Genomic DNA, 11497 nt, shown 5'->3' with positions numbered 1-11497 from the left:
CGGTGCTGCAGGTGTTTGACCCCACAAAAGTGCGGAGGTCGCCCGCAGACACTAACTCCTCTTTTCTAACAGACTCCACTACTCGTCGAGAGGCCCGGGGCCCTCCGCTCCCTCTCCCCGCAGCCTCTCCCCGCTGCCCGGCGGGGCGGGGCCCGGGGCGGGTCTCGGGGCGGGTCTCGGGAGGGTTCGGTCTCGCTGAGTGGCCGCCGCGGGCCGGGGCGGGACGCGGGGGCGAGAAAAGGTCCGTGGGAGCGGCGGCGCCGGGTGCGGATGCGGGCGGCGGAGCGGGATGCGCCTGACGCAGAGCATGTGCACCATCGCCGAGTGCGCGCCCGGCGGGGACGGCCCCGCCACCGCCCGGCCCCGCCTCGTCAAGATCGCGGTGGTGGGGGGCAGCGGCGTGGGCAAGACAGGTGAGGGGGCAGCGGAGCGGGCGAGGCGGGGGCGGGGGGCGGCCGGGCCGGCGGAGCGCGGCTCTAACCCTGCTGTCTGTGCCTGCCCGCAGCCCTCGTCGTGCGGTTCCTCACCCGGCGGTTCATCGGCGACTACGAGCGGAACGCAGGTAGGCGAGCGGCGGTGCGGTCTTTGTTCCCGCCGGGATGGGGATCGGGGAAGGGGGTTACCGCGAGGGGAGAGAGGAGAGGGGGGAAGCAGGGCTCGGCCGCTTCGCCGCCGGCCGGTGCCTCCCCGGGGATGCCCGCGCTGGGAATGAGAGCGCAAAGCCCGGCGCGGAGCCGCGTCACAGGTGGGAAAGGGAGAGCGAACTGTCCCCCGGGGCTGAGGGGGCACCCGGCAGGTGATGCCTTCGGCCCGAGCCGCCGCGGGGTGTCCTCTGAGAGCTGCTCCCCTACTCGGTCTGCTCTCGCTGCCCTCCGAAAGGGGCACGCCAGGCACAGCCACACGCGGTTTGTGACCGCAGCAGCCCTAGGGATAGGTTGTACTGCAGCCCTCGTCTCTGACAGAATTCGCTTTATGTGGTGAAAACGCCCCTTTCTGAAGGAGTCTTTTAGCTGAAACGAGAAAACATTCTGTAAACCTACTGTTGTGCTGTTCTTCGCAAACTGAATACCAGGATCTACGTGGGCTAGGCAAGGCCAGCTTAAAGGGGAAAATGGAGGGGTGATGTTATGAGTGAGCACAGTGGGGAGTCTAAACTTATGCCGATGTAAAATATGTAGCATTCTGTTGGGGAAATTACTTGAAAAAGCCTAACAAATGAAAACCAAACAAATCAACCCAGCAAATCCTACAGGCCAACCAGAAGAGAGCTTCACTAAATGTGTAAATACAAAATGACAAGCAAACTGCTCTTCTGTGTAATAAAAGCTGGTTATTTTGCTCTTAACCTTTATCATCCAAGCCAAAATAGTCTTTAAGAAGTGTTTAAGTTCCAAGTTGCACATTATTAAATACCAAGCTTCAAACAAATCAATGCAAGATTCAATCCCAGGCTTCTAGTAACATCATAAATGTTGCTAACCACAGAAGCTTATAACACTGGTTTCTTGCTTCGTGAGTGGCAATACAACTTTCTCTACACAACTAATGGGCAGCAGAAGGAACATTTGTCTACAGTGTGGTGGCTGTATTTGTGAACCTGTTGGTGTTCTTGTCAGGTAATCTCTACAGCAGGCACATCCAGATAGATGGAGAGATGTTGGCCATCCAAGTGCAAGATACTCCAGGAGTTCAGGTGAGCTAGATGCAACCATGCAGTTTACCAGAGTAGCTCTAAGTGTTTATGTGCTTGTGTCCTTCTGTGCAGCATCTTGTTAAGGTCTTTCTAGAAATATTTTGCTGTCCATTTTGGTGTTTGGTGTTCTGTGTGGGAGAGGCGATAACTTGTGTTTTAACCAGTCAAATCAGCTGTGTTGGGTGCCTGCAGTGTGGTGGCAGTAAAAGAAAACAACTCACTGTTTTGATGAATTATTTGTTCATTGGAGACCCATTACTTCTGAGTGGATGAATTACTGAAGTGTCTGTTCCTGCATATTGGGAACATTAGGCACAAACCCAGAAACAATTTTGTGCAAATAAGGTACATGTGGAAAAAAATGTCAGGACTACTGCCCAACAAGCTTCATAAATGTGTATGACAGAAAGCAAAGTCTGCTACATTGTGGCTGTGCTCATTAGTGTGTCAAAAGTTAAAGTTTTGAATATATAGACCTGAGTAATGCTGGATTGTTGCCTTTTTGAACTGGGCAACACTCCAGGTCTAAATGCTTCCAGCTCATATCTTTGCTTCCCCAGACTTACTGTCTAGCCAGTTAATTTCCCATTCTGTGGAACTACAAAGTCTTTCTCTGCATGCAGAACTACTCAGGTCAATTTTCCATTTGAGTATAGCAAACTCCAGTGTTAAATTCCAGCTTTTTGCAGCTGAATCAACATCTGCATTTATTCGCTATGCTCAGATTAAGTTCATACTTACAACGTGAAATGCAAATATATGTGTCTGAAGCTGTAAAATGCTATTTGGCCTTCCAGACTCCTGAAGACAGGTTCCTTTAATCTTTTATGACTGCAGCTCTCTAACTTGTGACCACTCATTTTTCAGATCCATGAGCACAGTCTGGATTGCAATGAGCAGCTGAACAGATGCATTCGCTGGGCAGATGCCCTAGTGATTGTCTTCTCCATCACAGACTACAAGAGCTTTGAGCTACTCAGTCACCTTTACCATTACGTTCGACAGCTGCATCCAGGGAACGCGGTCCCTGTTGTTATCGTTGCAAACAAAGCCGATCTCTTGCATATCAAAGAGGTGGAGCCTCAGCAGGGACTTCAGCTGGCCAATATGCTGGGCTGTACTTTCTATGAAGTATCTGTCAGTGAAAACTATAACAACGTCTTCAATGCCTTCCATCTCCTCTGTAAAGAAGTCAGTAAACAGCAAATAACCAGCACCCCTGAGAGGAGGAGAACCTCTCTTATTCCACGGCCAAAATCACCCAACATGCAGGATCTGAAGAGAAGGTTTAAGCAAGCTTTGTCTGCCAAAGTGAGGACTGTCACTTCTGTTTGACAGTGGTGCCCTTGGTCTACCTGACATTTTTGCCTGAGATTGAAACCTTGGGTATTTAACACTGGCACATCAAGAGTCCAAGGCATGTGAAAGGAGGAGGATAGTTTGAGTAGCCTTTTACATGGCTTTAGAAGTATCTAAGCAGTTGCTTAAAAAAGGAACAATGTCAGATTGGAAAAGGAAAAAAAAAACCAAACAAACACAAAAACTCTTGAAAAATAGTTCTAGGATGTTACTTGCAGAACAGGTATTTTCCTTTGGAAAATGAACTTTTCAGTAAATGAAACTGTTTGTCTTTATCCCAGTTGGACAGATTTGGCTTTCATTTGTGTAGAAACAACCTTTTAGCTGTAACTCAACTTGTACTTGAGCAGGGAAACGCCCTGAACCTCAGGTCACTGTTCAGAAGTAACCACTTAGGTCTTGTTCTCACGTGAATGAAGGACACAGCATGATGTATGTGTTTAATTCTATTGCACGGTAGAACTTTTTTTTCCCCCCTCGTATTTCAAAACAAATAAGCAAACATGAAATTGTTCTGTTAAAAATAAGTGTAAAGTAGGTGGACAGGACTGAGCATCAAAACTGTAAACAATGTTCCTTTATTTTTTTACTAGCCATGTTACCGCTGACAACTTGACCAGATTCTTTGTATGAAAAACTGTTGTCTGCAGGGTGTAAGCATATCTAATTACAAACAACTTTTTTATGGTCTGAAAAAAGTACTCTCCAGACTAAATAGTCCAATAGGGAGCTTCTGAGGAATGAGCGTGGAGTTGGAGTGATAGCTGTTGCGGAAGCCATTCTAAGCCATCTCTCTCTCTCCTGTGTGCAGTAGGCAGAAAAGGTGTGAAGCATGGCTGGCTCCAGGCAATGAAGCTGGGGGCTTGTTCTGAGCTGAGCCAGACCTTCTTCATTCTTAAACACATGGCAGATTTATATATAGAATTTTTTTTTTAAATATTGAGTCAATGGAGTTCACAGCCTTAAGGGCCTTATACAGATGCACTTTAAAAAGCCAGTTGTGCTTTTGTTTAAACTGTAACTTATTTATTTTGTGTATAGTTGCTCCTCTTAGGGAGTGGACTTTTCATTCTTACTGCCTTGTCCAACATTAAATTTTTGAATTGCATATTTCCTTCTGTGTTGTCTGTGGACGGGGATCAGTGGGTAACAACCAGAGAAATGTTGATATAAAGCAATAGCTTTCTCAAAGTAGTTAACATACATTGCAGAAACAGTAAGGTGGCCTTTCCTGCCTATGCTGTTCCTTTATTAGCTTAAACCACAGGGGGGTAGCTCTCACAACCGCTTTACAACTTCCTTCTTAAGAAATTCTTTTAGGAGAGGAACTGAATAAGGCAGAGACCTTTCAAATGAAAATGGAATTCTTTATTTCCCCTTGTCAAAAATACTTCAGTATTTCTCAGCTGGGAAAGGAATGGTGTGAGGTAGGTCAAAATCTGGAAGAACACAAATTCTAAGTTGACTGCCCCTTTCTCCTTAAAAAAAAAAAAATGTGTTGAGCTATATCACAAGGAAGAATTTAATCAAATTGCAAGTCTTCAACTACCTTATGTTTAAAGTAGCTTTCCTGAGAGCCTTTCTGGGGAGGATGTTTGTTCTGGGATGAGGCTGATCGCTCTACAGGCTCACTTGGTTAGCACACAGCTGTAATAACTGGTGCAGGGAAACTCTGACTGAGGATAATCTTTTGGACGATGAGCTATGAGCCAAAGTGACTTAGGAGTTGCAAACAAAACTGAGCTTGCCCTACCAGTCTGAACTTACACGAAATTCTGCCTAGCTAATTAATATAGTATTAATATTTGCCCCTATCTGCCAAGGTGGCTTCTCTTTCTACCTTTTGAGGATTGCTTGGTGTCACAGGCAGAGGACTTAAGACACTCCTTGCTGTGGTCCTGCACTTGCCCAAGCAAATCTCTTCTGTGCTGTTCCTACCCACGTGAAACTGGGAGAAGATCTCTCATCTCCCCTATTCCCTGAGCACAGGCTATGTGTAGCTGCTACAGCATTTCCTACAAATCAGAGGTTACTATTACACTAGGGCCACTGGAAAGACTCCGGTGCAGTTTTGGTCTAGAAGCACTTGAGCATAAGATGGTGGCTGAGTTCCAGTATCAGTTGCCACAGCTGTGGCCCCACTGGCTGAGAAGATTCCTCCAAAGTGTGTGTGTGTGGGCCTGGAAAACTAGTTTTTGCGTCAGACAGAGGTGCTATTTGATCCACAGGAAGTGCAAGATCACCACTGTCTGCCTAGACTCACCTCTCGCCTTCTCAATACAGTACATCTTTAGATGGCCAAGTCAGAGACCTGAGAACATCTGATGAAAGAGAGGTGAGGGAGTGGATACCACAACTGGCAGCCTCCATCATCTCAGGAAGGCAGCAGCATCTCAGAGGTGTGAGTACCTGAGCTCACTGGCCAGCAATGGCCACCGGACGTAGGCGAGCCTTTCTGTTACAGAGCCTTTCTGTGAGCAGAGCGTGGAAAACGTTCTAGGACACCTCCCAGGATAGAAGGTCTAGATTCCTAGGGGCAATAAAATAATGTAAAAGAGGTCACAGGAATATGCAGTTCTGGCATGTGTAGCTCTGCATACTAGAAGAAAAGGAGAAGATGGATCAGGTTTTGCATTGTAAGAGCATCGCTTTATTGATTACAGAATCTGCAAAACAACCATATTCTAAGATTAAACAGTACAGAATGACAGAAAAGAAACCAAGAGACTGGCTATTTGCTTTCCAGTTGCTCTGTTCAAACTATTCCTTGAGATTTTAATATTGCAATCACATAACATTTCTCATTTTTTATAGCACAAAGTTCTATTCTATAGTCATCCTTATAAATTTCTCTTCCATAGAGGCGACATTGTCCATGCTTTATAATTGGTCCATTGTTTCCTTCCAGCCACTCAAAAGTGAACTTAAACCAAAATGCACCCTTTTCTGAAGACCATTATAAACATTAGGAGAACTAATGCTAGCTAGTGAACAAAATGTAAAAAAAGCTACTTCCCATTTAAACTACTCTTTGGCATAATAAAGAATGCTATGATAGAGTGAATGCCACTTATAATTTCACATTCTCATCTCATTGTAAGCTGTAGTCATAGCATTCCTTAAATGAAGAAAAAGGATGCAGCTTTAGAGCTCCACCATTTTATGCTGCAATTTGTAAATCTTAGTGCTATATGCAACTACAATTTCTATTGGCTGCTTTGTTATCAGAGATCGTAGCAAAGTTTTATAAAGAAAAATTACATAACTGAATTTGACTGCAGCTCTTTTGTGAACATAAAATAAAAGCAGTTCTCTAATCACGCTGTTCAGAAATCTAGCTCAAGAATGGATCTGTGCTGTGGCCTCTTGAAAATGGGACCATGCCTTTTTTTTTCTCTCTTTTTTTTAAATGCATGTGAGGGGAGGATTCTTCCAGGGTTATCATCAAACCAACACAGCCCATATGCCCTCCTGCGTAAATCTAGATATGTGTGCCATCAGAAACAATCTTTTCTCTTGGGACTGTGGGTGGAGAAACTAGAGCAGGAAACAGAAAGCTGAGAGAGAAGCCATGTAACCCAGCCCTTGAGTCTGGTTCTCCGCTTCCCTGCCTCTACCAGTCCTGCCAGGAGAGCATCACTGGACTGGGAGCTGCCCTGCCAGCTAAGACAGGGCTGTGCTCCATGATCTCTCTGCAGTGAGGGATGAAGTAAGAGCAGAGGCTTTTCACATTGTATAAGGCACACATATTTTTCAAGGTAGCATGACAAAGGGTGGATTTTGCTGGCTTTTCACTCCCTTAGCAGCATTTCCCGCCAAACACAACCCCAGCAAAATCATCAGGAATTCTCAGAGAAAAAAGTACTGCTTGTTGGGGAAGGAAAATTCAGAATCACCTGGTTCTCAGCCGCTTCTTTTCTAGGGAATTATGACAATCACTCTCCCCACTGTCAAATGGGGCTGGGAGTGATTCAAACTGCATAGTGCTATTGTTAAGGAGGGGGGGGCTTCTTGCTGGACAACTGGACCATTTTGAAGAGCTGCCCATGAGCTGCACATGCAGCCAGATACCCAGCAGCCAGATACCCAGCTGCTTCACCTGCAGCAGGTGACACGTCAGTTTTTGGAGGGCTACCGAGAAGAGTGACAGACCAGGGATTGGATGTTTCTGGGTTAGGCACTCATCTTCTCCACAGATCCTCCCCTGTCAGATATCAGTGTCGGGCTGGAGATGGTCTGGGGCAAACAACAACTCAACAGCACTATGTGGTGTCAGGAGTGCAGAGGAGAGCACGATTACCTGAAAGAAGGGGAACAAGAAACAAGTCAGATTGAAGGGGACTGAGACAGTGCTAATGAGCCGTGGAAATGAACTGTTTGCTTCACCCAGCTCTAGACAAGACTGTGTGTTTCTGGTGTTTACTGACAGGGCAATACAACTTGTCCAGCGAAACTGTCTGCCCTCTAATAACTGTAGTTAAATCACTTTAAGGAGCATAATGACTGGTAGCATTGTACTCTTAATGAATGTGTGCTTTGACATGTTTCTACCCACATCTTACCCAGTGATTTGTTGTGACTGCCACTGCATTTACTGTGAGGCACCGGCTGATGAAACAGCGGTTTCCTCTCCTTTAGCACAGATCTGAGTGATACCTGTTCCTTCTCAGTTGAACGTAAGATGAGCACCACAGAAATGCTGCCAGCCTGCTGCAGGGAGCCACAGTCCCTTCTTAGAAATGCCTCTTCAGACCAGGCATATGATGTCCTGCATATCAGGCTCAACCCCAAGCACTGTCAGATGCTATTGCTTTTGTTTTTTCCAGTTTTTAATACCAGATGGGTCTGATGAAAGGAGCCATCTCTCACAACAGCCATGATATGCAACCTACTAAATGCAGGTATCTGTTTTCCGTAAGTGAAAATTAGTATATCATTTCCTAGGTTGAAGGCTTCTCTGCAGGGCAAAGCTATCGGCAAGGAGCGAGTGCATGCGTTCTTGCTGTGTGGAGCTAACCCAGGGTCAAAGTCATAGGACACTGCTCTTACAGTCCATAGGGTCAGGACTGGAGACAGGGATGTGGGGGGCAGATTTAATCATATTAGCCTACTTGAAAATGAATTTGCTTCTTCAGTGCAAATCCAAGGACAGGAAGCACAAACATCAACAATGGAGTATGTCTGTGTGTCCGTCTACTGTAGTAGTTATGAAAGCACTTGTGCTGTCCATCACATGGCTTAAGTGTGTGGTAATGCTACAGTTCAACTTTTTTTATTGTTATTTCTTTCATCTTTTCACTTCAGATAGTGAAAGGATCCCTTCTGTACTGGTTATAGTCTTCCCCTCACTTCTCCTCTTCCCTTGTCCTCCCACACAATCTGCAGCAAACTGACACTGATTATCTCTTCCTTCCTATGCCTGAAAAACTCTCTGTAACTTGCAGATGCCAAAGGCTGACACTGTCTTATTTAAATTACATGAGAATTAGACTACAGCACAGTATGTGCTCATCTTGTTATCATGCAGCTTAACTCTGAAAAGCATGAAGTGACACGTTACCAAAGTTTTTTGAGTGTACAAGCCAAACATCAACAATAGCCACTGACAGATAAAAGCAATTTCTTCTTGGAGTCCTACCACTGAACCCTGAGGGGACTGGGGCAACTAAAAGCAAGCCCAGAGAGAAAAAAAGGGATCTGCAACTTTAACTCTCAGAAAGGATGCTGCCAAATACAGCAGGACTTCCCTCCTTTCCCCACAGTACCTCTGAGGGCTCATTGAGGGGGATAAATGGTGAATGATTGTTCTTTCATTTTTAAAGAGAAGAAGGGAATTGCCCCAATAACTAATGTCCACCTCTTCTCCAGGCAGCTCTCTTCAGAACAGTCCTTTGCAGACCTCCTTGTTCTGTATAGCGGGTCTGTCTTTCATCCTTTACCTGAAGGGCTACCCCTCCTGGTGGCAGGCAAGGTGGAAGAGCCAGGAGCTCCCACCCTGACCCACTGAGCTCCAATGGACATTTTCCCCCCGGCAGAGGGCAGGGAAGGATGCAGCTAACATCTGCTGCTGCATCTGGAGGGGTTTATCCATCTGCCTGCCTTAGCCACAATCACATAGATGGTTGTGCCTGTTGGGAGAAGGGAGAGTGAAACTTTCTCTCATGCTCTTTTTTCATTACTCTCTTGATTAAAGCAGAAGAAGAGAAGCAATTTCTTCCTTTGAAAGTAAGGTACTTCTCACTAGGTATGGGGAGCTATTTACCACCATCCAAAAACAAACAATGTATTCCTTTGTGCTTCTCCATGAGAAATAAAATTGTCATTTATATTCAGGCAGATGCAGAAGCAGTTCTGTGGATGGAAACGTGTCCTTTTCCACATTTAAATGTCAGTTGCCTCAATTCCAAACAATTGATGAAGTAATCAGTGCACCTTGACAGTTTTTATTCAGTTACTTTCCTTGATTTTTGCACTCTCACAATTCTCCATTTTTCCAAGAGCCAATATGAGTACAAATGTTATGCTTTGTTTGACTGGAAGGGACTTGGAAGGCCAGTGCTCCCCTGATGCCTCAACCTGATTGCCCAAACAACACAAAAAACCTCTGTTAAACCCTGGCTTAAGTTAGATAAATGCCTGGTTTCTTGAAAAGGGAATAATCCTAAACAGGTGGTGCATATTCACAGCTATAGTGCAGAAATCCAGGTAAATCCAACAAACTTACAAACTTTTTTTATGTGAGAGACTTGCACAACTGCTTCTTTTCTTCTTTCTCTTCCTCCTCCTGCCTCTCCCCCAAAGTCCTTTCACCTCTAACACAGCACATTTGCACAAAGGGCAAGATGCAGTAAAAGCTTAAAATGCTTTAGGAATCTGCCTCAGAGTGTGACCTGCCGCCAGGGTTAAGCCAAAGCAAAGCAACACCAGATCCAATGTCACCACTGTCAAGCCTCAAGTCCCTTCAGAAAGCCAGCTGAAAATCCCCTGCATAGTTCTCAACCAACTCAGATGTTAACCCTCTGTTTATCTTTCAGGGTGTCTTAATACATTTTGTGTGTGGATTAACTTGTCCATCAGTGTGTCACAACTCAATTCCTCTCCAAGAGGGAAAGAAATAAATTCACTGTTTTGAGGAAATTAGCAATAGGCTAAAGGGGGAGAAATGTGTTATCACATAAAAAAAAAAATCACTAAAAATGGTACTCCATCTTACAAAATACTGCTTGAGACTGGTTTGCAAAGATAACTAAAACATGGAAAATGCATGTCCTACTGAGGGGCTGCTCTGTCTTTGGTTGGCTCCATTTTGCTACTGATTTCTCTCTAATCAAAACTACATTACAAAGGAATTGAAAATAAGATATTCACAAGCCACCCTGGAAACTAGGGTTATGTTTATGATGCATCTGGTTACACAGCACTTTGGAGTTTTTATATCACCCTTTGTATCTGCAGTACTCAACAGACAGCTGAGCGGTCCTCCAAAACTATTGGTGCCACCAGAGCTCATCCATCCTCCTCCTCTTCTCCCTCGCTTCTCCATTCAGATGACAGCTATTGTAGTCAAGTTCTGCTGCCAGAGAGTGGACAAGGCAAAGACCAGCCACATGGATGCTATTGAAGTTTCACTGTGGGAGCCATCCTCCTTCCAACAGCACATTCAAGGGATGCAGAGTCTATAGTATGTAAAATACCAGACCAATGGTGTCTGAACACTTGTTGCCTACAGATGTTTCACAGCAAAACCCTAACATCATTTCTGTCCACGTGGTAGTGGCTTTCTGAAGGTTTGGTACCAGTGTTATAAGGAACATGATTTGATGAATTTTCTTATGTTTCATTTAGAGAAGAACTGTGTGTTTAGAGCTATTTTTACCTGGGTACCAGGTTTGCGTGTTGCTACCAAATCCTTCACCATTTTGACCTCAGAGACCGACACTCCACCAACCATAAAGATGATCAGAAGAGGATGATCACCAGGGTGAGGACGATTCACCTGTAAAATTAAGGAAATCATTATGTGTAGTTGCTCCATCCAGGTCCAAATCTATAGACTGTCAGTGATTGGCTGCCTGAGCTGCTAGAGGAAGACCAAAGAGGAAGCTCAGAAAGAAATATTCATGGAATGCTGGTTTCTGTAGCAGCTGAAAGGGAAATCAGTGGGGATGATGTCCAGTTAAAGCTAATTAACTGTTTCCAGGGAAATCAAGTCTCCATGGACTCCACTGAAACCCAGGCAAATTTCTTATGAAGTCTGAGGGCTGCTCCCTCCATTCCTTCGACTTTACTTTCCTTCCTTGCCCAGAGTGGGAGGAGAGTACTTGGGTGGTACGTGTATATTTTGGATACATGTATGCATGAGACTTTAAGGAATGAGGGGTAAATTACTACCCAGTAGAAGCAAGGAGTCCAGCCTAAACATGCTAGAATCCCAGGTTGAGGTCA

General features: G+C 45.1%; 1 protein-coding gene and 1 long non-coding RNA gene across 2 annotated transcripts; one reads left to right on the top strand and one right to left on the bottom strand.

Annotated features, from left to right (window-relative positions):
• Positions 1 to 229: 229 nt before the first annotated feature.
• Positions 230 to 4160, top strand: RASL11B (RAS like family 11 member B). The gene is made up of 4 exons (XM_027906756.1): positions 230 to 413; positions 506 to 562; positions 1617 to 1693; positions 2561 to 4160. The coding sequence occupies exons 1-4, from the start codon at positions 290 to 292 to the stop codon at positions 3026 to 3028; spliced, it is 726 nt and encodes a 241-aa protein (XP_027762557.1). The 5' UTR covers positions 230 to 289; the 3' UTR covers positions 3029 to 4160.
• Positions 4161 to 5683: 1523 nt separating this feature from the next.
• On the bottom strand, positions 5684 to 11093 carry LOC114069746. The gene is made up of 2 exons (XR_003573817.1): positions 10929 to 11093; positions 5684 to 7352 (listed from the first exon to the last, which is right to left on the bottom strand). It is a non-coding gene; the product is annotated as an uncharacterized LOC114069746 (long non-coding RNA).
• Between the last annotated feature and the right edge of the window lie 404 nt (positions 11094 to 11497).

Source organism: Empidonax traillii, unplaced genomic scaffold, assembly GCF_003031625.1.
Source record: "Empidonax traillii isolate 1590-97213 ecotype Southwest subspecies unplaced genomic scaffold, ASM303162v1 scaffold1352:size124289, whole genome shotgun sequence".
Taxonomy (NCBI): Eukaryota; Metazoa; Chordata; class Aves; order Passeriformes; family Tyrannidae; genus Empidonax; species Empidonax traillii.
This window is presented reverse-complemented; position numbering and strand designations above follow the sequence as displayed.

Coding starts and splice junctions, on each gene's coding strand:
- RASL11B (XM_027906756.1), top strand. CDS start 290: ATGCGCCTGACGCAGAGCATGTGCACCATCGCCGAGTGCGCGCCCGGC. Junction 414..505: donor CAGCGGCGTGGGCAAGACAG/GTGAGGGGGCAG, acceptor GCCTGCCCGCAG/CCCTCGTCGTGCGGTTCCTC. Junction 563..1,616: donor CGACTACGAGCGGAACGCAG/GTAGGCGAGCGG, acceptor TGTTCTTGTCAG/GTAATCTCTACAGCAGGCAC.